General features: G+C 34.7%; 1 protein-coding gene across 14 annotated transcripts in view; it reads left to right on the forward strand.

Moving 5' to 3' along the window:
* Positions 1 to 21,682: 21,682 nt before the first annotated feature.
* hppy (MAP4K3-like protein hppy) overlaps positions 21,683 to 26,992 on the forward strand; it is a 136,067-nt gene continuing 130,757 nt past the window's right edge. For 12 of the 14 annotated variants that reach the window (XM_069842163.1, XM_069842168.1, XM_069842165.1 and 9 more), the window contains exon 1: positions 21,684 to 21,917. In XM_069842163.1, the coding sequence (XP_069698264.1) occupies positions 21,807 to 21,917 (111 nt within the window). In that variant the 5' untranslated portion in view covers positions 21,684 to 21,806. Of the gene's footprint in view, positions 21,918 to 26,992 lie in introns of all 14 variants that reach the window. The other 2 variants (XM_069842162.1, XM_069842175.1) reach the window with 2 other exon arrangements.

Here is a 26,992-nt window from a genome sequence, read left to right on the forward strand (position 1 = left end):
GAGTGTGCCATTGTATGGGGAAGGAACATGGACATTACGACGAAATGAAGAGAAACGAATTGAAGCATTTGAAATGTGGATGTGGAGAAGAACGGTGCGTGTGAAGTGGACAGATAGAATAAGAAATAAAATTGTGTTTGAAAAAGTGAGTGAAGAAAGAATGATGCTGAAACTGATTAGAAAGATAAAAAGTAACTGGTTGGGTCTCTGGTTGAAAAGAATAATAGACGACATTAGGATATGTGGATCATATGCGGAGACTAAGAGGAAGGCAGAAAATAGGAAAGATTGGATATTGCTGGGTTTGCAATGAAAGACCTGCCCATGGACAGAACACTTATGTATGTATGTTCAGAATGCCTGGAATATCGTGTCTAAAAACAGTCGCTATTTGCATAGACTAGTTAATTCCATGCCCACTCGACTGCAAGATGATCGAGATAAGAGGAAGATAGACTAAATATTGAATTATGGCTTTTTGTTTTGTTTTTTGAACGCTTAATTGTTTGAATGTTTTAAGGCCGACGCCAGTAAATTTGTTTTGTTTATGCCACGAAAGATATTTTTATTGAGAATAAAATCTTTTTTCTTTCCATTTGCAACCACAATATCATAATGATAAAGTCATGGCATAATATATTAATGAGCCTGATTTTAATTACTAAAATAATCGTAAAAGAAAAAGGAGCCATTATGTATAGTTTGTCTCTCTCAAAAACAGAACAAAAAAAAGAACATAAAAAGCACGTGGTTGTAGTCGAACGCAGGACCTCATGAATAAGAGGCCTGAACGCTACCATTATGCTATCGATAACACACAGAATACTTCAATTATAACTGTAGATATCAGGCAACGTGGTCCAACAACATGTAACATCGCCTGTCTCCAAATTGTAGCGAAGATACCCGAAGGGAACTTTGTTCCAGGAGAGCGGCCACTTTTTCTTTTGACAGCTGTACATTAGGCCTACATTGTTTTTGTTTTTTTTGGAATGTCTTCGATACTTTTAAATATTTTGAAAAATTCAATGTGATAGAAATGTAGAATATTATTTTTGAAACATTTCTATACCTGAATTAAAAATAAAATTTAAAATTTTGGGGTCACAGGGGTCAAAACTGTCTCCAAAATTGTTATTTTCTATGAAGACTTGATTTGGGAATTTTGGATCCCCAGAATGATTATGTGACAAAGTTTTTTTTTTAATATAAATTCAGGTCTGAAGGGATTAGAATGGAAGCCTGGATGAAAAGATTCTAATATAGAATAATACTAATGCTAACCTCTATGAAACTAGTAATGTTGGCTGCTTAAACGTGAAGTCGACGAACAGCACTAGCCTAACCAAAACATTGTCATTTCATTTTAGTAGTAAAATCACGTACAGATGTTGCAGTATATCTCTGCCAGTGAGTGACCGTTAAATTTAAAATGGCTTATCTTGGTCGTGAGCGTCAGAGTACTAAAAAGCATACAATCTCCTGCTACCTCTCTTCCTCCTCATCACAAACAGTGACGTTTCACAGAGGCAGAGATATCATGAAAGACGTGTAACTCTTAATAATTGTTCCGCTTGTTCAAGGCTAACCCTGCGCAATTTGATAAATATTGGCTTGGCTTTTCGAGGGCTCCTGCCCTTAGGCTTGCTTTGGCCTAATGAGCGCCCTATACGTATATGCCATGATTTTTCAAGTCCAAGGTGGTCTGGTTAACATTCGTGAATCCGACGCTGACAGATGGAATATCCTGCCTCAGCCCCTGATAGAACCAGGCCCAATCCGCAAACGAGTAGTTTAATAAGCTCCAGGGTTCGAAGCCCCCGAGGACAGGCGATTGCGGCCAGTTTTATACGTCAGTTGCGTCCCTATATTTTTTGGGTCATACATCAGTTGCGTCCCTATATTTTTTGGGTCATCCGTCAGTTGCGTCCGTTCCCATTTTACAAACTTAGGACTGGCTGTAATATCACCAATTTACACGTAACAGGTAGGTTAAAAATGTGGTTTGTGGCATCTTCACCGTAAGTCATTTTTCACCATAAAATGTATTAAAATTCATGAGTTGAATTTTCGTCATAAAATTAAAATCGTAATGCTTGAAACCTAAATGACAGATTCCGGATGAAATCCAATCTTGTTATATGACCTTGCTGCAAATCAGTCATGTTTTTACGAATAAAAACTTATTTCTACTTCCTTGTCTTTTTAAATGGCAGAGCTCTCTCAGTACGTAGTTTTAAGTTTGTATTTTTTTCAAAACTTCTATAAAATGGTAAATGTTTGGGTGAGCAGTATAAAATTGAAGTTTCGAATGAAATGACTCGCATCCATTAGTCATTCTCATTGTTGTTGCTGCAAATTCTGCCCATATTGTTGATTAACACTTGGTCTAGTTTGTTGTGGTTGTGTTCTTGATTGCTTTCAATGATTTCATTTTTAACACTTAGTTTTATTAAACATTTACAACATTTCATTCAGCATGCCCAACGCGAAATATTGTGATGTCTAAATCTGAATCCATCGATCACAAATAAAGGCTTCCCCTTCTCACTTGTCATTGACTCCATGGCTCGTGCATAACTGATAGATAACTCTTACGTGTTTCCAATTCAACCTTTACATTGTACATGACGTCGCAGAACGCTTTCTGTAAAGTGCTTGGTTTTGTCTTGTCGCAGATCACGTTCTATACATTGCTTGGTTTTGACTTGTCTTGTCGCAGAACGCGTCCTTGGACTATATTAGTTTTAAGAAGTTAACATAACATTTTAAAACGACAGGTAGCTGTGGACGCAACTAAACTATGTATTTCATAAACCCCGGACGCAACTGACGTATTAATTTTTCGTTAACATGTTTACGGGGACGCAACTGACACTTCTCCAGAGCCCCAATCCCTTCCTAAATCATCATCGGAAATACGTACTACCTCCAAAAATTCACCCCAGTCTATTTTTAACAATTTAAAATGATGGATCAAATGTTGTAGAGGTGGAGAGTGTTGGTGGAATTATAAAGGGAAAACGGGAATACCCCGAGAAAAGCCTATATAACGTCAGCTTTTCCCACCATAAATTTCATCACGATCTGGCCGGGATGGAACGCGAGCCGCCTGGATTGAAGACCAGCGCGCTAGCAATTGAGCCATAGACGCGGCTTGAAAATATTACACTACTTAAATTTGAAGCTGAGCGTCTAAGGTTTTAATCTAATAAGCACATATAAATGTTCTATATGAATGAAGTTCTCTCAGGAAGTCAAAAGGGGGATAGCAATGGCCAAGGGAGCTTTTAATAGAAAAAGAAGCATCTTCTGCGGACCTCTGGAAAAAGAAAGAGACTAGTGAAGTGCTTAATATGGAATGTACCATTGTATGGGACAGAAACATGGACATTACGACGAAGTGAAGAGAAGCAAATAGAAGCATTCGAAATGTGGATATGGAGTAGAATAGAACGTGTGAAGTGGACAGACAGAATAAGAAATGAAGCTGTGTTGGAAAGAGTGGGTGAAGAAAGAATGATGCTGAAATTGATCAGGAAGAGGAAAAGGAAATGGTTAGGTCACTGGCTGAGAAGAAACTGCCTACTGAAGGATGCATTGAAAGGAATGGTGAACGAGAGAAGAGTTCGGGGCAGAAGAAGATATCAGATGATAGACGACATTAAGATATATGGATCATGTGAGGAGACAAAGAGAAAGGCAGAAAATAGGAACGATTGAAGAAAGCTGGGTTTGCAGTGAGAGACCTACCTTGGGCAGAACTCTGAATGAATGAATCCATATTGAATCTCTATTGAGGTTTTGGCTGATACATCTATATCACATCAGGCAGTACATCTCACTTGACGTGTCAAAGGAAGAATAATTGTTGCATTTATCTCAAGTCTAATTAGTGAACTATGTTACTAGTCAGCAATGGAGAGAGAAAGGAACTGGTCACCCTACCCCATTATCTCCTGGCTTAGTTGCCTTATGAGTGGTGCCTTATTGATGTCACATACGAGGTTCTAACCAGTCTTCGGACTGTTAACTATAGAACATAATTCAATTTAAATTCTGTCCAAATTCAACGTCGCAAATTTCTAGCACAATAATTAATAATAGATCCCTATTAGAAACAACAACAACCAAATTTCTTGCCTTACAAATCGATAATGTGTTAAATTGGAAACATCATATTAAAGAAATTACCCCCAAACTAAATTCAGCTTGTTTTGCTATTAGATCTATGCAAAAGATAGTAAATATCAATACCGGTACCTTAAAAACAATATACTTTGCATACTTCCACTCGGTACTGAGTTTTGGAATAATATTCTGGGGAAATTCCACAGATAGTATCAGTATATTTCTATTAAAAAAAAGAGTAATTAGAATAATAGTAGGTGCCAAATCTAGGAAATCGTGTAGGACTATTTTAAAAAAAACTACAAATAATGCCCATGGCTTGTCAGTATATCTTTTCATTAATAAACTTCCTCGTATGTAATCGTGAAAACTTTGTAACTAATTCAACAGTTCATAGCATAAATACACGTTAAAAAAATGACTTTCATACTCCATCGGCAAGTCTATCGTGCTATCAAAAAGGAGTGCGTTATATGGCAGTAAAAATTTTTAATAGTCTCCCTATCGATATAAAAAATGAAACTCAAAACATAAAATTATTTAGGGCCAAATTAAAGAAGTACCTAATTTCTCACGCCTTCTATTCTGTAGGTGAATTCATGACATTCAATAACACTTCATGAAATTGATACTAAAACTTTGTGTTTTACTAGTAGCCTATATTGTAAATCTCGTCTGTATATATTTCATCTAGACTGTGACTATAAATTAATACTTTATAATAGTATTAAGTTTTTTGACATGTTCCATATTCTAGCTGTAAGCATGTATGAATACCATGTAATGTTAATAAATACAATACAATAAAATACAACATAAATCCATGTTTCAAACTGTATTATTCGACGTAAGTTTTATTGAAATATTGGATTTTCAGATCACAACATCTTTTTGTTCTAGTCAGCAATTTTCAACCTGTGTGCCGGGAAGCGTCCGCAGATGTGCCATTGAAGTTGGCGGAAGATTGAAAAGAAGAGTGGAGACAATTGAGGCATGTAGAAAGGTTCGAAGTAAATTTTACATATTTTGTAGACTATATATTGGATTTCGTTAAAGGTCGATGTGAAGTAAAGGATAACAGCTTAATACAAATAATAAAACTAGTGGCACTCGACGGCAACAGGCTATCAAAAATATTTTTAATACTAACATAATGCAGCGATAATGTAAAATGTACAAAGCAATAATGCAAAATGTACAAACATTAAGCTTATCCTGTCCAACCAGATGCAGTAAATAACTAGTATATGTATTTTGCTGTAGGACCAGTACTGCTTTTAGGAAGTCTATTGATAATTTACCAATAGTATGAACTACAATCAGAAGCGCATTTAAGAGTAAAGTGTTTGAGAAAGTTATGTATAATATATATCAATATTTGAGTCCAACAATATATTAGTTTTAAAACAGTTTGGATTTAGAAAACAAAAATCGACAGAGAATGCTGCTTTTAGGTTGGATGAAGTGCTAAATTCTTTCAATTCTAAATTACATGACAGTGGGATTTTTTGTGACTTGGCTAAAGCATTTGATTGTGTAAAAAAATTAAAGTTTTATGGTATTAAAGATGATATGTTAGGTTGGTTTACATCTTACTTATCAAATAGAAAACAAAAAGTATAAATAAATATACCAAATAGTCACAAAATTACTTATTCAGAATTAGAAATATTAAACATGGAGTTCTCCAGGGGTAAATTTTAGGTCCATTGTTGTTTCCAGTTTATATTAATGATTTAGCCTTGACCATAAACAATTTATCTCATGTAATTTTATTTGCAGATGATACAAGTGTGATTATTTCAAGCAAACAATACGATCATTTTATAAACACTTCTAGTACAGTGATGAATCTAATGAATGAATGGTTCCATGCAAATAAACTAGTAATTAATGTTGATAAAACCAGTGCAGTCTAATTTAGTTCACACAGTAGTGCTCAGGTTTCCTACAGTATTCGATTAAATGGAACTCATCTCAAAGAATCTATAAGCACAAAGTTTCTTGGTTTAGAGTTGGATAATCACTTGAACTAGAGAACACACATAGAATGCACTACCAGTACTCCTAAATTGAGCTCTGCCTGTTATGCATTAAGATCCTTATCTGCTATTGGTGATATAAACATATTGGTACTTAAAATGTCGTACTTTACATATTTTCACTCTGTAATGAAATATGACCATGTATTGAGGGTCCCTATCACCACGGCATGGCGCGTCCTCAGGTTGCGGATAGAGGAGACGGCCTCCAGATATGGAGAGTAGCTGCGAATAAGCAGTCGTGGACAGTCAATAAGGGATGGTCCTCCAGCTTCGGGGTTGGGCGAAGGGCTAACAACCCATCACCGTAAAAAACAGATTGTTACGAAACCTAACAGTAAGCCTCGGAATGGGACTGATTCTCCAGCACGAACACAGCAAAGAAATCTTAGTTGGGAGGCCGGAGGGAAAAAGACCTTTGGGGAGGCCGAGACGTAGATGGGAAGATAATATTAAAATGTATTTGAGGGAGGTAGGATATGATGGTAGAGACTGGATTAATCTTGCTCAGGATAGGGATCAATGGCAGGCTTATGTGAGGGCGGCAATGAACCTACGGGTTCCTTAAAAGCCAGTAAATAAGTAATGAAATATGATTTAATATTCTGGGATAACTCGTTTGAAGCTAAACACATTTTTGTTTTACAAAAGAAAGCTGTAAGAATAATGGCTGGTGTGCATTAAAGGACATAATGCAAAAATATTTTCCAAAATTTAGAAATCTTAACCTTACCTTGTGAATATATTCTTTCCCTAATTATGTTTTATATTAAAAACTAAGATACATTTAGTACTAATCAAGACATTCATAATTTTAATACTAGACATAAACCAAATCTTCATCTACCCTCTATTAGTATAAGCTGTTAAAAAAGGAGTTCACTATTCATGTATTACAGTCTTCAGTGCACTGACTAATTATTTTAAAGCTTTAAAAGACCATGAGAAAAGGTTTAGAAAAGAATTAACCATATTTCTACATACTCATGCCGTCTACACAACTGATGAATTGTTTATGCTTGTAAATTGAATTATTCTACTTGATATGAAATGTACAATTTTGTATAGCTCATCTAAAATATGTTTGTATATTAACTTAATTTGTTTACTATATATATTGTATATTTTTGTTTAGTTTAACTGATGAATTGTGTATGTTGTAAATTGAATAGTAGTCTGTATAGCTCAACTGATGAATTGTTTATGCTTATAAAATGAATTAATCTACTAGATATGAATTGTACAATTTTGTATAGCTTAACGAAAATATGCTTGTATATTAACTTAATTTGTTTACTATATATATTGTATATTTTTGTTTAGTTTAACTGATGAATTGTGTATGTTGTAAATTGAATAGTAGTCTGTATAGCTCAACTGATGAATTGTTTATGCTTATAAAATGAATTAATCTACTAGATATGAATTGTACAATTTTGTATAGCTTAACGAAAATATGCTTGTAAATTGAATTAATCTGTTACCTCATTATCTCCTGACCTAGTTGCCTCATAAGTGGTGCCTTGGTATCACTTGTGAGGTTCAGGTCTGTCTTCGGACAGTTGACTAAACAACAATTATGTATTGTAGGCCTATATGTTTGTATAGTTTGGCTGATGAACTGTATACGCTGTAAATTGAATAGTAATCTATATGGCTTAACTGATCAATTGTATATGCTGTAAATTTAATAGTAGTCGACATAGCTGAATTGATGAATTGTTTATTATTATAAATTGAATTAATCTACTTGATATGAATTGTACAATTTTGTATAGCTTAACGAAAGTATGCTTATAAATTGAATTAATCTGTTTACTATATACTGGTACCGGTATTGTATATGTTTGCATAGTTTGGCTGATGAATTGTATATGCTTTAAATTGAATAGCAATCTGAAGAGGTCAACTGATGAATTATTTGTGCTTGTAATTTGAAGTAATTTGCATGATATGTATTATCACTTTTTGTATATCTCAACTGATTGAATTGTTTATGCTTTTGAATTGAATTAACTTACTTGCTGTGTATTATATATTATAACTCAACTGATGAATAATCGTTTAGGTTTGTAAATTTAATAATCTGATTGCTATGTACTGCATATTTTTAGTAGAGCCATCAATATAGCTCAGTCGGCAGACTCGCTGGCCTTCTGATCCAGATCTGCGCTCGGGTTTGAATTGGATCCCCTGTTTGGTCTGATTGATTGGTTTCTGCCGAGGTTTTCCCCAGCTGTGGGGCGGATGCCAGGTGATCTATGGTGAGTCTTCGTCCTCACCTCACCTCACCGTTTGGTCTGATTATCTGGTTGGTTTTTTCCGAGGTTTTCCCCAACCACAAGGCAAATGCCAGATAATCTGTGGCGATTCCTCGGCCTCATCTCACTACATCTCGCCAAAAAATTGTAATCTTGTAAAATTTTGACTTGTTCCACATCTTAAACCTTTCATTGCTAATGTAATAACTGTGGAATACAATAAATAATAATGAAAAATAGGCGATGTGGTCCTGTCACCTCCCCTGAAGCTCTGGTATCTAACCAGTAAAGATAAAAAATATATATAGCAATCATAGTAGTATAAAAGGACACATAGTTGATTAATTAGGCTAAATAAGATTTCAATGCAATGTTGCAGTTACATTATGCTTCAATAAAGATATCCCAGAGTTTCAGAGTCCTTTTCGATAGAATATTAGGCAATATAATTATACATCTTGATTACACAATTTTTAACACTGTATCACTTCGGAATATGTATGATAAGACTTTCTTGTGTTAAATTTTAACGTACCTTGTTTACATGTTTCGACCTATTTATGGGTCATCTTCAGAACTGGTCGTTGTTGGTCTTGGCGCCTCTTGTTGGCAGATCATTTCAAACACGTTACAAAGAACACATCACAGCCATAACAAAATTACAAAACACCTCCACATATGCAGAACACATCACAAATGCCAACCACACCTACAGAGACATCAACACAGACATGGAAATACTGCACATCCAACCAAAAAACCAGAAACTCAACACACTAGAACAATATGAAATATACAGACAAACGAAAACACACCCCAACGATATTCTCAACACACAACTCAATTTCAAAACACATACACTCTTTGACTCTACACTACGAACGCACCCACACAGGAAACAACAAGAGGCGCCAAGACCAACAACGACCAGTTCTTTAGATGACCCATAAATAGGTCGAAACATGTAAACGAGGTACGTTAAAATTTAACACAAGAAAGTCTTATTATACATATTCCGAATATAATTATAATGAACGTCAGGAATAAAACACCTCAGAGATATTAGTTGGCTCTTTAACCATTCTTTAAAATGCATGCCTTATTGAAAAAAATACTCTTACTGTATATGAAAATTATCTGTCCTTACATCTAATACAGTCATGAGATTTGGGCCCACAGAAATAAACGTAATATTAAATGTTTAAATAGAACCAACACTAGTGTACATTACCTCTCACAACGAAAACTGAATTATACAATAACCAGAATTCTCAGTTTATATTTATAAATATATATATATATATATATATATATATATTTATAAATAATTGATTAAATGGTGATCTTACTCGTGTTAATTGTGTAAGCATGTGCGGCTTACAGCTGTTTCGGTGTTTCTTCACACCATCCTCAGAGCCTACTAGATCTCGGCGTCATCTCGAACTTCGCTGCCTGTTGTGTGGGTGCATTCGATTGTTGAAAAATGTTGAAATGTGGTGTCAAATAGTGTGTGTGTTCTGAAATTGATCTGTGTGTTGAGAATTTGATCAGGGTGTGTTTTAGTGTGTCTGTATATTTCATATTGTTCTAGTGTGTTGATTTTTCGGTTTTTGGGTTGTATGTGTAGGATTTCCATGTCTGTATTTATGTTATTGTATGTGTGGTTAGCATTAGTTATGTGTTCGGCATATGTATATGTATTGTGTCCTCTGGTTATTGCTTTAATGTGTTCTTTGTATCGAGTTTGGAATGTTCTGCCTGTCTGTCCAATGTAGAAACTGTCGCAACTATTACATGTGAGTTTGTATACACTTGTGTGATCGTATTTATTTGTTTGTGTTTTTTGTGTGTTGAGATGTCTTTGTAGTGTTTTCTGTTCTGTATGCTATGTTGTATTTCTGCTTTCTGAATGAAGATGCGATCTTATGTGTGCTTTTGTTTTCATATGTTAGTGTGATGTATTTCTTGTGTTCTTGTGTTTGTGTTGTGTTTTGCGTGTTTGTTAAGTTTTTGTTTTGTCTTTCTTATGATGTTGTCTATTATGTTTGGATTGTAACCTTTTTCTTGTGCTATGTATTTGATTGTGTTCACTTCTTCATTGTAGTGTTGTTGGCTCATGGGTATGTTGAGTAGGCCTAATCTGTGTACCATTGTCCTGAATGCAGCATGTTTGTGTTGTATGGGGTGGTTAGATGTGTTGTGTATGTATGTGGTGGTGGTGGTTGGTTTTCTGTATATTTTGAAGATGTGTTTGTTGTCAATTATTGTTATGGTGTTGTCTAGGAAATTTATGGAGTTTTTGTTTTCAAGTTCCAGTGTGTAGGCCTATTGAAGTTTTGGGTGTAATTTGTTTATGCATTCGTGTAGCTTGTGTATTTGTCTTTTGTTTCCTTTGTATAGTATGAGTATGTCGTCTATGTATCTGTGCCAGTATATCATGTTATCTGCATATTTGTTGTGTTCATTGTTGAGTATGTATGTTTGTTCTATGTTAATCAATTACTTACATTCAAGTGTTAAAAGTAGTGTACGAAAGATTCAAAATGAATGCTATTTGTTACTTTTTAACTTTTGTTCAACATGTGTTGTAGCACTGTAGCTTTGAGATGTGGAACATAATACATATTAAGCAGATTAGTTCAATTTACAAACTTACACAGTTCATCCATTGCGAAGATATGAGTGTGGAGAAAATTTGTTAATAATTGTGGTCTTAACTTTTTCTTTTAGCTCTTCAAACTCATAACATAATTAGGCAGTGGATTGAGGACTCTAATACACAATTAACTCCTTTTTTATAACAGCTGGAATCATAGGTGCCGACTATGTGGGTGCTCCAGCAGTCAAGCACCTGACAGAAATATTTAATGGATGCTCAACACCCATTGGACTTCTTCCTCTTCTGCTTCATGAAATTAGGCCGTAAACCTGTTTCCACATCAAGAGATAGAATTTTCCCACCTTGTTAATTTATTTTTGCTCTTGGTTGATAGCGTAATAAACAGTGAGGTATTCTTTCATCTAATATTCTTTAGTGTCTATATTAGTTCTCTCTCTTGAATTAAAAATTATTTCTCTAGATAGATAGATTTATTGTCATCAACATATTTTATATATTAGTTATAGTGTACCACAACTTATGTATATGGGTTTTACCATAACGTTCTCGGAATATGTATGGTAAGACTTTTCTGTGTTAAATTTCAACATACCTCGTTTACATGTTTCGACCTATTTATGGGTCATCTTCAGAACTGGTCGTTGTTGGTCTTGGCGCCACTTGTTCTGTTTCCTGTGAGGGTGTGTTCCTGTGGTATAGTGTAGAGTCAAAGAGTGTGTGTGTTTTTAAGTTGAATTGTGTGTTGAGAATTTCGTTGGGGTGTGTTTTTGTGTGTCTGTATATTTCATATTGTTCTAGTGTGTTTAGTTTCTGGCTTTTTGGTTGGATGTGTAGTATTTCCATGTCTGTGTTGATGTCTCTGTGGGTGTGGTTAGCATTTGTGATGTGTTCTGCATATGTGGAGATGTTTTGTAATTTTGTTATGGCTGTGATGTGTTCTTTGTAACATGTACGGTAACATGTAAGCGAGGTACGTTGAAATTTAACACAGGAAAGTCTTACCATACATATTCCGAAGTGATACAGTGTTAAAAGTTGTGTAATCAAGATGCATAACGTTTTATTACATTTACTTACAATTATTATGAAATCCCGACAGCCTATTAAACTAATACCTCTTCTACTATCCTTTATTAACTTAACTCCAAACAGTCAATTTCTCCTTATTGATCTTAAACATTCACCATCTGTTCGTTCCTCACTTACGTTCCTTCAAGTATTTTAATCTTGCTAACATAAATTTAACTTATATATATATTTCCGTCTTTCTACATCGCATCTAGCTCGTTCTACTCTACAAGACATTATTCTGTTGGTCTTTATTACTTTATCAAAATATCGTTCTTAAATTTTAACTGACTATTCTTATTAAAATTCCTATACTAACATTCCTATTTAAAACAACACCTTCACACAGTTTTACTTATTTTACCTGATACACTTCATTATTATAATAAATTATTTCTCTAAGATTAATTATATTCAATTCTTTTCTTATGTCTTCATTATACTGTATTTCCTCTATAACAAAGTGTAACCTGCTAATAAACTTAGGAACTTCATCTCAGCAATCTCAACTTTTCTTCTATCTGATCTATTCACTGTCCAGTTTTCACTTCCATAGATCAACATACAGTAGGTACTACCATCGTTTTGTAAAATTGTAGTTGTGTGTTTCTCTAAGTTTCATTTCTTACCATTCTCCTTATTGTTCCATACATTCTATAAAATCTATTAATTTTCCTGTCTATTATCCTCTTGGCAGTAAGATACATTAGATCTAAGATACTGGTACTTGTAGTTGAAATTGTTCACCTGTTCTACCAATCTATTTTTACCAATATGCTACATCTTATATGTTTGTTCCCTTAAATACCACTACTTTAGTTTTTTTCTACTGATATATTCATATTATACCTATTTACTTTCTTCTTCTTTTAATTTAGCCTATATGTAGCCATTTGCAATTCATCTCTAAATTGCTGAATATCACCTGATTATCTGCGAAATATATGACATTTAAGATATTGCCATTATTTTTAAAATGAGCTTTCAGTTGCATTTACCATTTCCTATTATTTCATCAATATATAATACTAAAGGGAATGGGACATAACTGGCAGCCTTCTTTTCCTCCTTGGTTTGTCCTTATTGATTTATTACTAATTTTAACTCCTTTGTCAATAGTTTAAAATGTTTCATAATACAGGCTTTACTCTTACTATGTGGCACGGAAACCCTCTTTCGTATATAATCTTCCATAATTTTTTCCTTAAGTCTGTCAAAATTCTTTTCGTAATCAATAAATAATATACAAGTTGGAAATTAAATTCTCCCCAGTAAAGTGATATAGGCTACTGTCTCTCTCTCTAGCATTAAACATGAAGACAGCATAATTCTGAGGAGTTATAATAGGTTTATTTACAAATTAATATACAAATCAACGTTATGTTTCTAAATATAGGCACTCATTACGCGATTTGTTTTTTTATAGTATTGTATGGGTAAGAAAGAATTGGGACAAGCCTGGAACATTTCCTATAGAGAGTTCATACAGTTAACGTCACTTGAAGTTAGTTTTTGTCTTATGGGATATCCATTCCATTTTTAAAAGTATAGAACAAAGTGAGACTCCACTTCACAAGGTGGCATATCAGTGTCACTTGGCAGTTCAGTTTCTTGTCTGGACAGGTGCTAGTCCCAATGTTGCTGCCAAAAATGGCGAGACACTGCTTCACATGGCTGCATATTAAGTCATAAGGTAGGATAGAAAGGGTTATCATGGTACCAGAAATTCAAAATAGGCCTACCATCTCAGATACCACAGTAATTAAAATGGACGTTAACAACAAAAACAGTAATAATACATTTACTGTTTATACAATAAAATTTAAAATATAATTGAGATAAATTACTTAGAAAAACAAATAAAAATTAGTAAGTCAACGAGAAATTCTCCCCTGTACATTTTTATCAATAAATTCGAACACAACATACAGTGTATAAGTGATAATAAAATGTGAAGAAGTGGACAAATGTGAAGCATCCTACAGAATCAGTGATGGCACAGCTCTCTAGTTGACACAAGAACCTTTGGAACTAGTTTTAAAAAGCCACAATATTTATTTGATATACAGTAATTGACATTTTCTGTACCTAATTAATGAATGTTTATTTTTTCATTGTGTATGTGTTTGTAGGCCTATTTGCCTTTTTATGTTTGTTGACACATTCATATGCTCATGATGAGAATATGTATTTGTAAATTATATTATTTCGTCATCCTACCGTAACCTCGCTCCCCAAGGAAATCGTTCTACTCCACCTATTGCTCTACTATAAATATGTAATATGAACATGAGCGACCTTTTCGAAAACCGCATTGTTCTTCCGATAATATAATAAGCCTATACAGTATACACTTATTATATTGAATCGTCGGATTATCTTGGTATTATATAATTATTAGTTATTACATTTAGCAAGTACTGTATTTTCTCAAATACCCCGCGTCCTCCAATAAACCGCGTACCTCACTTTTGAATGGGGAAAATTAAAAAAAAAATACAAAAATAAAGCTTTAAATAAATAAATGAATTCATGCTAAATTAAAATCAACAGTTCAGTTAACAATAAATTTTAAATACATTTTATCCTGACAGGACGCATTTCAAACTCATTCTATGCACAAGCATTGCATACACTTAACAGTATTCAGGAGTGAATTTGTCACTTGTCTTGCTTAATCGGCCGTTTACACGATATCCTGCAATATTAATAGTAGGCGTCAGTAAATTAACTATCTTAATTTTAACTGGTTTGTTATAATAAATACACACCTGCTATCACTATTAATTTCTTCATTCTGCGCTGTTCTCGTTATCACCATCATTATCGTCTCCCGAGCATTCCTCTACAATCGTCCTGTTCCGTCCAGCTGATTTCGGGATACTACACTTTTTGAAGCTCTTTTTGACAAGAGGGAGCGATATGCGTGCCCATGTATTACGAATCCATTGAAAATATAAGACACAAACTATACACTTGAACTCAATTTTAACACATACATTTACTGCTAATCCAAACGCCATTTAACAATGTTAACAATTGAAATATCCGCGCGGAAAGACAGTGGCATGCGTTATCACCTTAGGAATTGCGCGGGAGGAAAATCGGGCAATGTCGCCAACTACATTTCGAATCAACCGCGTACCCATACCATATTTTTTATTTGTATATTTCGGAAAAAGAAAAAAGTGTTAGGTATTCGAGAAAGTATGATACCGGTATATTCCTCTACAGTTATGATAATCATATCTGTTCCATTTTTTTAAATGGTACATATAACTGCTCTCTTCTATTAATCGGGAATAACACAATTTTTCCAATATATTCAGTCTACTTATTAATTATATTCAAAAGTCTCTTTTTATTCCTTCTAGGGCAAATTAAAAAGTTTAATGTTTATGTCATGAGCATAGGCGGAGTTATGAGGGGGGGGGGGAAATGGGGGGCACTGCTCTCGCAAACTTGTTTTTTCTATTAACGTTAGAAAATATTGAATTTATAAGATCTATTTTGCTTTTGTTTATCATTAAGTTTCTGTGCTTAAATTTATGAATTAATGTCTTCAGATCATGTGTCTGGACCTAGTCTTGACTATAATATTTATTTTAAGTTCCTGAATGTATAAGAATTTCTATATCCCATTTCAGAAATGGAAGCACTTTAATGTTTCTTTTGTAACAGCCTGTACTCATGTGTTAGAAGTCTGCAGATGTTCAGGCCGCCACTTGGAGATGTATGAATAATATACTGCACAACAATTCAGAAAAAACAAAAGTGATCCCGGTATAATGTGTAAACTTAAAGACGAGATTAAATAAAATAATTATTAGAGTTTACATTTCATATGATATCTTCAGGAAGGTACCGGTAAGCTTCATATGAAAATGTTTCTGTTAGCACTGTTACGTAGTTTTATTGATGCATGCATATGTTTTTGTATGACAGAAAAAAAGAGGGAGATTGTTTTAAGTTATGCCCTATTATAATTTGTAGTTGATCTATAGTTCAAGCCCAATACAACTCGGTCCGAAACATCGCGAATATGGATGTAATACTATAAGAAACATGCCCCCCGAAAATACATTTATTAAATGATCATATTACGATATACTGTACTATGGTCAAGCTATAATGGGGGGAGGAGGTAAATGATGTCCCCCATTACCTCGTTATATGGGGATTCTATGGTTTTGCTTTGCCCCCCCCCCAAAGAAATGGTTCTCTCTCCGCCTATGGTCATGAGTTCCTGGAGCTTCTTATTCGTGAATATTTTGATGACACTGTCTAATTCATTAATTTCAATTGGATGTTTGTGCCGAAATTCATTTCTGTTTCGATTTTCACTTTCATGCCAAGATGGCGTGAAAATAATTTTAATGGTTCATGTAATGTGGGCTTTATCAAAGGATATAATCTATCCAGTTTAGACGATGCAATTTTAAAAATTTGTGATAGCTGTTGGCAGAGTTCTTTTTCATTGCAATTTAGAGCTAATGTAGGATTAATTAATATTCCCTGTTGAAGTCGATATTGATTTGAATTATTGCCAGTACGGTACCTTAGGAACAGCACAGGGGAGAACTGCCTAATGGACTGGCTGTTATGTACATACATGAGAAAATTTCTGTGAATGAAAATTATGTACTCAAGGAACTAACTAAGAAACGCAAAAGGTTGAAGTACACTGTGTCTGGATTAAAAGTATAATAAAATAAAAATGTCCGTCGGTCATTTCGTCGCATGGCAACACTTTAATGAAAATTTAAATATGTTCTCACCTATTCTTTATATTCGATGCTCCTCAAAATTGTATATGGGATATCTCGTTCGAAGAGTACCGGTATTGTTCATACTGATTCAAGATGAATAGTTCCTTACGTGTTTGTCCATTTCACTTTTTTTTTACTGTCCTGCCATTTCTGTTTCTCGCATTTCTAGTAGGTACCTCACATGTAATCTACATTTTTATTTTAATACATCTATGACCATGGAGATAGGTGGATCTGTCTTACAAAATTCATGCTGCAGTCAATTGTGTAACATTCTGCCGCATCTGTAGCTCGTGCAGTTCGAAACTGTGATGTTTCAGCTCATAATTCAGAAGAGAAAGTTGCTGTTTCAATATAGTTTTCCAGAATATAATGAAGCAATTCGAAACATTCACTAACAGGAGGAGCCTCTGATATTAATTCTGTTTTGTTCTGGAGCTCCTGGTTTGATACACTATTTCTTTTAATTTTCCTAAGCCAACTCTGTCCTAAGTGAAATTTACACTCTGTAATCTTAACACCGTGAAAATTAATTTGGCAGAATTGTGTGATGTTATTTCATAATACAAACAAATGCTTTGAAATGATTAACTGCTTTCCAATACTTGGAGACTTAATTTCTTTAGGAAGCAACACATTCTCATGTTATTATATGTTAGGGTTTTAGCATTTGGCAAAAAACAAGTAACCACATGAATATTGAAAGCATTAATATTTGGTGTACATTTGATTGAAATGGTTGGGGATATAATCGAAAGTCCTGTCATTCAAAACAAATGATTCATTATTCATGAGAAAAGTTCAATTTCTTTTGCAAGTTATTAAGATAATTTTACTTTTGACATCCACTTATCCATTAGAGACTAAATGTTGCTGCTAAATTTATAATGGAAGACACAATTTTTGTTATCAAGAATGTTTTTATTTTTGTTCTTCAGTTTGGTCAAATTTTAGCCAGATATGTATTACCGGTACAGGTGCAAATCGAAATCAACTTATTAGTCTGAGTAGTGTAGTCAGTATAGCGCTGGCCTTCTGTGTTCGAGGTTGCGGGTTTGATCCCAGCAGTGGCGTATGCTGAACCTGGAGTTTGGGTGTTCTGTTAAAAATATATAGTTGGTCTATCTCGCACAATTATTATAGGCCTAATATATAATTTAGTATTATTTATTAGTAATAACTATGGGGCGGATGGTGATGACTTAAAAATCTACTTAAAATGATCATTAAAATGCCCTTAAACTAAAGGAAAAATGACATAAAATTAAAAGAAAATGACATTTAAATATCATTCAAAGTACTCGCACCACAATTTCTTAAAAATTAATCACCTTGTTTCAATTACTGCCCTGCAAATGCCGGAGAAAGGAGGCAACTACAAATAACGTTATTCAAAATTGCATTATTTATGATCAAACAATAACCATGGCCAGCAAAATAACCTGTTTGAAGTTCTACAACCCGCTAACTATTCTACAATTTCATATTGTGAAATAGAAATATGTCTAGTATATTGTTCGCTTTTTGTTTTATATTGTTGCACTAAATTCGAAGTGGCGGGGTAGGTCTACCCTTATTCATTATATTCTCTCCTAGTGGGCGAGAAGAGAATGGCTTTTGCAAAAGATCTTTCACAGTGTACATTTCCAAGTGCTATTATCATTAAATAAGTAATTTAAATTGTTCACCTGCGCTGGCACACAACTATGAACCCTAGTAAAACCTAAACACAGTAAATTCACTAACACAAACAGTAAACACACACGTCAAACACAATATTTTGTAACGCTATTGACAAGTTGAGCTGCCTGTATACAGGACGACCTGCAAGCTTGAGAGAAGCGAGTATCCCCACCATGCCACCTTGCGCGCGCAGAGAATTATAGCAGTAACTCTCAGCAGGGGATGTTCTTTTGTACGGACAGGACAACCAGACCAGAACTCATCCCACTTCGTCAGGCAGAGCGTACGTTATAAAACGAAAGCCGTTCTGGGGTGGTGTGCACATTCAACCAGCAGGCATTTAATATATTTAAATAGTAATGAATTAAAATTAGTCTTGAACTATGTGCGTTAACTTCCAATGAGATTACCACGCATTTAAATTGTGATAAATTAAAATTATTATTGTTGCATTATATATAACAACTTAAAATAAAAAATGAGATTATGGTACCGAATTTACAGGGTGTCCAGCGCACACCTTGAACATCTGCAATATACGCCCCTGGATCCCAGCTCAGATCAATGGCATTTAAGTGTGCTTAAATGCGACAGGCTCATGTCAGTAGATTTACTGACATGTAAAAGAACTCATTCGAGACAAAATTCCAGCACACCAGTGATGCTGATATAACTTCGGCAGATGCGACCTTCGTTAAATAAACCATAACTTTTTAATTTAACATCAACTCCAGTATCAGTATGCCCACTAATCATGCACATTCAGTGTTGCTATCGCATACTGCCACATACTGACTCATTATTTTATTTCTGTTATATTTAACATTGAGTTTCACAACGTTACATAGAGCTGTAGTAGATATAGCAAATTCAAAGAGAGGTTCCTCATATTAAAAAAATAATTAATTTGTCTGAAAGAAAAACTATGATAACTCAAATTTGATTATTTCAAATCCATAATGAAGGGTAGCTGCAGCAAAGAACATGTTAACTCTTTTCTTTCCGCTTACATTTTATTTCAGTGAATCCCCACACATCATATGCAACAGTGGCTCCACTTCTTTGTCTATGATCCACGTTTTTTCAGTTCTATTCAAATCTATCGAAAATAACGGTCATAATTATTACGAAGACGTAGAAATAATAGTATGAAATTAATTGTTCAATAAACCGTGTATTAAACTGTATTTTGACCTAACATAGGTAACAACAATTTTTTTCGTGAACAATTAAATTTGTTACGAAATTTAAGAGCAACCATTATCAACATTCAGTTTCAGTGATGTTCTTTTTTTTGTGATGATCATCATCACGCATGTGTGCTTGTTAAGTGATCATTGATTGCAATGTAACTATTAATATTGGAGAAATTCTTAATAAAGAAAATTGTTCGAAATAAAACTGCAATGAAGAAGAACATAATAATAAATTGGATATTAGTAGTGGTGGTGAAACTAATAGCTCATGTGGATTGATGCATCAATAACCAAAGAAGGGTAAGCAAAGGAGTGAAAAGGAAAAGGTAGTGCATAAGAGACAAAATTTTCAACCATTTCGGATTTAGCAATTGCCATGGGTATTATGTAAAAGTCAGATGATGTTATTTTCTGTAACTTATTAGAGTTACCATTCTTTTGAGGCAGAGGTGATTGAGGTGTTCTTTCCCACTTCATTACCAACAGTTTGTAAACAAACGTAAGCTTTGAGACCGGAGACCGCAGGTGCTGACTTCTTTGATATATTGGGAGTGAAAGGAGCAGGACTCTACACAAAAGTCCGATAAAACTTTAATTACTGTTTCTCAAAAATTTCCTTAACTTACCGTAACTCCTGACGAAATGAAGTATGGTCTAAGATACTGTGTGAAGTGAATAAATCTGTAAGTTCGGTCCAGTACTAAGGTGCTATCCCAGAAAGTTGACCGACATATTTTCAAGCCAGTTTTGTCGCGCCTATAATTTCTAAACTACACGACATTTTATTCCAATGAAGTAAATGGTGATTGGCAGATGTATCCAGTGTGACCTTGAGTTGGAGCAGGTGACATTATCTAGCGAGAGGTTGTGCTGCAGTGGGGACAGTGTAACTCGATAATGTGAAGTGATAGAACGTCTATAGTGGTGTCAAACGATTCATAACGAACGAGGCTCTAATCTCAATTGAGCAACAATTAGCAGTCGACAAGTTAAATTAGAAAAATTCGCGAGTGAAATTAAGAGAAGTGAGAAAATTCACAATGTCGAGGCATATGCAGTGCAAATGGCAGCAGGCGTATAAACAACCGATACCAGCGTAGAGCATTATGGTTGCTATAGCAACCGACATGTTTACTCTCGATGCATACAAAATGGCTATTCCTAAGAGTCCCAGCATACCGAAGATGTACTGTACCGGGTTTTCAGGGAATCTGGATAGAAGAGATGTTGATTGTCTCTCCTGAATTTATCTTAACAGCAATTCTATCAGCGACGTATTCACGCATAAAACTTGCGGCTGTATTTTTTAATATTTTAATTTTGTCATGGCTTTTCATGCGACTTGGCTCATGGAAATCGTGGCTTTTTTTAGTCATTCGCGCTTAAGCAACGTTGCCTAATTGTAGTAAGACCAAGTCATTGTTAGTAAAGTTAATCTATTAGACGCGTCGAGTCAAAATATTGTAACCACGAAGAAGATGAGCCGTATAACCTAAATTGAATGAAAAGCATAGTGATCTCTTATAATAACAGTTATTTATTATTATCATTCTTGTCAAATCTCGATCGATAATGTGTAGATTACTGTGGTAGTGCCATCTTTCGTGATTTTCTAGAAGCTCTTTTTTCGTAGCGACATCTTATAGCACAGGCTTGATACTAACATGTTTTTACGATTTTCACTGCCAATCTTATTGACTGAAACATCCACTTTTATGCAACAAATAAAATTAGTGATGATTTAAGACAGCAGTTTGTTTCAGTACTTTTATTGAATTTCAACAGAGAATTCAAGTTGCATGATTACTTATTTTGTGCGAATTAATTTGTTATTTGTAATTACATTGTTTAGAAACATTTCAATGTCAATTGCGAGATGTTTCACGTGCTATGCTAGTAATGTTTGCAGCACTGCAAAGTAGAGTTATTTGGTGTTCTGAGAGTAGAGCTAATGGGTATGGCGATGTAGGCCATATAGAGATAAATGTTATTTATTTTAATTTTAGGACATACAAACAACCAGTTTTAGCTTCATAATGGCTCATGGGTCTGGAATGTTATCATCTGATATCAGCAGAAGAAATCCGCAAGATGAATATGAATTGATTCAGCGAATTGGAAGTGGGACGTATGGAGATGTTTACAAGGTTCGTATTGTCAAAATCACTGACGTAGGCTGGCTTGGTTTGAAAGACAATTTATTGCAGTACACACCAATATGTAATTGGCTTTTATAGCCTGTTTTAAACGCCTGCGTATTATAAAAATTCATGTAATGTCTATTACGTGTGTGAATTCATCAAAGAAAAGTTGATTGGCTTGGTTGTACCACTTGGTGTAATTTTGGAGTCCTGTAGTGTCATACGTTGAGAACAGATTATAAGATTTTCAACAAACGAAATTTCGTACTTGTATTGTTTATAGTATGGGTTACAACTTTATTGCAATTTTAATTTCAGAACTCAGTGGCGCTAATAATTTTCGTTACAGTACGGTAGTAATATCCGTAGTAAATAACTTTTAAACACGTGTTCTTCGTATGTAACTAAATTCGAAATATTGCAATAATTCAATCGATTCACGGCCCTTGTCTGATTACAAGCTCTCATACAAGCCCTAGACTACGGGTTTTTATGGTCATGACTAATGAGGTTAGGCTAGGCTTGTTTCTTTGTATAAGCAAACGAGCATGAAGCGCCCAAATATTGATAGATGATATAATTCATGGTTCTAAAAAGAAGGAACTGTGAAATTTCGATATCTCCCCACACCACAATTCCTCGACCACATATCAGTTAAATAATCCCCTCAACTAACCCACTAACCTTGTGGTGTGAGGTGATATCGAAGATTGGTCGAAGGAACTTTGTAGGCTAATTCTTTTTTTAAAGAATGTGTTACATACTAAGAAGCCTTGTCGTTCCAGTATCATTGTATTAAGTCAGACATGTGTTGCTCATATACCTACATCTGGGTCGGATGTATCGGTGCCTTACTAGGTTTATGTAAAAGTAAGCTGCCTTGTATAGTCATAAATGGGTAGTTCAAATTGATTGCTTCCTGTAAATGGGGGGCAGCAGTAATTCACTCAGAGCAAATGAGGGTTAAAGTGTTCAATCTGTGACGGTGATATGCTGTTCTTATAGTTGCATATCGTATTATGTAATATTTTATACACTAAACAATACTCGCCATTACTCACTACCGGTAATATTTAAATATATTTGTCACTGTACTGATAATAATAATAATAATAATAATAATAATAATAATACTAATCCATGGTGCCACAGCCCTTGAAGGGCTCAGACCGTCCAGCCGGCTGCTGGCCTCACGTTCACATGCCGAAGCATAGGTGTACGATCATCCAACCAGAATGGAGATATTGTGTGGTTAGCACGATGATTCCCCCAGCCGTTATAGCTGGCTTTCGCAACTGGATTTCGCTACCAAGTGCTTCACAATGCTGGTGAGCACTGGTCCCATACACTGGCCGAAATTTTTTTGAGAAACTTTCTTCCCCCATGAGGACTCGAACCAGCGCACATTCCATAACGTGAGTCCTAGGCGGGATGCCATAGACCACGACACCACGGTGCAGGACTGTCACTGTACTTACCATACACATATATTACGGATCATTTATAAAGTTGTCGGTATATAGCCATATTTAATCATTGTTGGCTTAAGAAACCATTATTAAATAAAAAAAAAACATTAATTTTCAAGGCTGATGATGGAATTTGTGGCTTAATTTTAAAGAACGTATTAACTTACCCCTGGACCAATGCCAATAATATTGTATACTTATAGGTTTCTCCAGCAATAACTTCCCACCCCAGACATAAAAAAATGGGGTGTTTCTTTTCTCAGGGATGTAGGTATATAACATTAGGAATGTAGGCCTACAAAGTAACGAAGAGGGTAGGGCTGTTTGTGGGGTGTCTTGAGGATTACATATGTCACCATCATGGATTCAGCTGAGATACAGTGTAATTCCGTGTTAAACGTAGCATTTGTTGGCCATACTTCGGTTTTTTCATTAGGTCTGTACCATAATTTTCATCGTTGTTTTATTGTGTCTACTAACATATACTGTATTTTTCTTCTTATTGGGCCTGAATAACCTCAGTACTTGAAAAGTGACTACAAATTACCTTAATTACCATTGTTAATGTGATTGTACTGCATTAATAATCCTCCCCAAGGACACGCTGGTAATATGTTTATATACTGTATTGCGAAGTTGCACTGGCTGGCAAAAAACCAATTAAGTTACTTTTGCACATTGCTTTCGTGTTCGTCTATATCTGTTAACACGAATTAAGCTTACTGGGTGAATTGAATAGGAACGATTTGAATTAAGTTAATTTTGGTTAGATTAATGTTAATTATTCATGTAGCTAGTTATTTAGTTTAAATTTTGTATTAATTCTTCTGGTTTGTGATGTAACCAGCAAAGCACTGGTAACATTAAGCAGGATTTTATCCTATTGTTAAGATGGGCTAATGAGGATCTGAAAAGTAACACATTACTGAGTAGGCATATAGTAACACTGCAAAAAATTCGAACTCGATAATTTAACAGAAATGAGATGTATTGATTTTGTACATGTTATTTGTTGGGCTCATTTAATTAACTTTTAATATCGTTATTTATGATCCCAGAGTAGAATATATTGCTGGAAAATAAGTTACTGGTAAAAGGTAAAGGTAAAAAGGTAAAGGTAAAAAGGTAAAGGTATCCCCGTAACATGCCATGAAGGCATTTGGGGGCATGGAGGTAGAGCTCCATGCTTTCCATGACCTTGGCACTAGAATGAGGTGGTGTGGTCGGCACCACGCTCTGTCTGCCTTTTACCCCCGGGAAAGACCCGGTACTCAATTTTATAGGAGGCTGAGTGAACCTCGGGGCCGTTGTGAAAGTTTGGCAACGAGAAAAAAATCCTGTCACCACCTGGGACATGTCATTAAAGGAAATGCTCCAAACTCGATTTTGATATATTTGTTTGTTATCTTTTATACATTCTTGACTTAATGGTTAGGAAATCAAATTTACCAGTGATTCTGTTTCAAACATGATAATTACAATTTGTAGGTGAAGGTAAGGTAAAATTGAGACATGTGTTTGCTGTTATTGTTCCATCATTTCTCTGTAATTCACTATTATTTTTATTATCAAAATAAAAGGGAAAGCGATGTTTCTACATCACATGTGACAGTTGGTGCAAACACTTGAGTTATCAGGACTGCATTTCGTCTGTCACCTTTTTCCCAGACAGAGAGAGAGATGTTACGTCATAAGAGATACTGCATGAGGAATGTTTCATCAATATTTCATAATCACCATTGCCATAAATATCTCCGTTCTCATACTTATTCTGTGAGAATGGAACTAACACTAGACTTCCTTTTCTCCTTATGTTGTATTGGGACAACCAAAATAGTTCGAGCACTTAATACATTAAAAGCCGTAAGTAAGTAAAGAATACCATACTTATTATATTTTAAATAGAAAGCTCGTAAAAGATTCTCCCTTCTAAAAAGACTAGCAGGAAAGAAATGGGGATGCTGTAGGAATACTTTGAACACTACATACAAAATGTTTATACAGCCAGTGCTGACATACTGCAGAGAAATTTTAATTACTTCACCTTTCATAAACGACATAGAATATGTTCAAAACGAAGATCTCAGACTCATTACTGGTGGAATCAAAACAACTCCAATAGATTTTATGAGATTCCTCACTAATATCAACAGCATCAAAATATGACAATACAAGAAAAAGCACTGATTCAGTATGAAAAACTTATCAGATTACCAGGAAACAATTGGCATTCATACAGTCCTCTCTGTAGATTGAAAACTCAAAAAAGTTTCATATCCATTGTTCAAGAATTAAAACAGAAAATCAATATCCCGAATTTAAAAGAAAACTTACAAATTAAAACCAAACCCTTTAACACTATTAGATATAGAATATAATCTAAATTGAACAGAAGAAATACTGAAATCAGAAGTAAACACTGAAATACTGAAACAATTGTCTTTAGAGACAATTAATATTAGGTACCCTCCACAAAACTGGCTTCATTTATACACTGACGCATCCTTGATCTCCAGAGAACAAGGTGCCGGTGCAGGTGTTACGTGCTGTCTCTTCTCACTTTATAGATCTCTTGGATATGGAACAACAAGTTTTGATGGTGAAATCATTGCAATAAGTGAAAGTCTCAGGAATCTTCTATGCCACATAAATAAATTTAGGAATGCAGTTATATTGTCAGACTCCAAAGCAGCTATTCTATCAATAGTCTCTAAACACACACCTTCATCTCAAACAGCAGAAATAACTAAAATGCTCTCTCAATTAATATCACTCAATAAAAGAATTTTATTCCAATGGATACCATCCCATTGTGGAATCCTGGGAAACGAGAATGCAGATGCTTTAGCAAAGAAGGGCAGCACTGCTACTTACAGACCTGTTACTAAATCTATGTATTACTCTGTGAAAAGATTTATTAAATCTACATACATAGACTTCAACAAACAAAATTTGATAATACAATCCCAAGGGAAAAAATGGAACTCTCTGCATCAAAATCCACAGTTAATTCCCGATTTACCACGAAAATCGTCTGTAGCTGCATTTAGATTGGCAACAGGCCATGATTGTTTGGCCAAACACCTACATAGAATTGGAATATATCAGTCCCCTAACTGCCCATTGTGCAACTCAAACCAAGAAATGGATTCGGAACACCTCAAAATCTGTGCTTCAGTGGCTGGTCATGATAATATCTTTGAAAAATATTGGAGTACAAGAGGCGAAATGACTTTATTGTCAAACGCCTGGCATTGGAAAACAACAACAACATATTTTAAATAGGGAAATTAATAAATAATACACTCTCATGAGGTTCTGGTTGATACATATATACTCTACCTCTGCATTCTCTTGAAAACAGCTGACTGTGCTTGCCAATCAATCTTCGATTGTGAAGAAGGCAGTCTGGAAATGATGCGCTTAAGTGTATGCAGTCGAGAATTTATAGCCGATCGGTTGAAACATTTGCTTGCTCAGTTGTGAATGCTTGAAGTTTCTGCACTACAATTACATCACCTTTTAATGTCTGATATCCAAATCAGCCTACCTAAGAAGACTAACTTACCAGATACTTAGCAGGAAAAGCAGGAAGTATTTGAACATCTAAAC

This window comes from Periplaneta americana, chromosome 12, assembly GCF_040183065.1.
Source record: "Periplaneta americana isolate PAMFEO1 chromosome 12, P.americana_PAMFEO1_priV1, whole genome shotgun sequence".
Lineage (NCBI taxonomy): Eukaryota > Metazoa > Arthropoda > Insecta > Blattodea > Blattidae > Periplaneta > Periplaneta americana.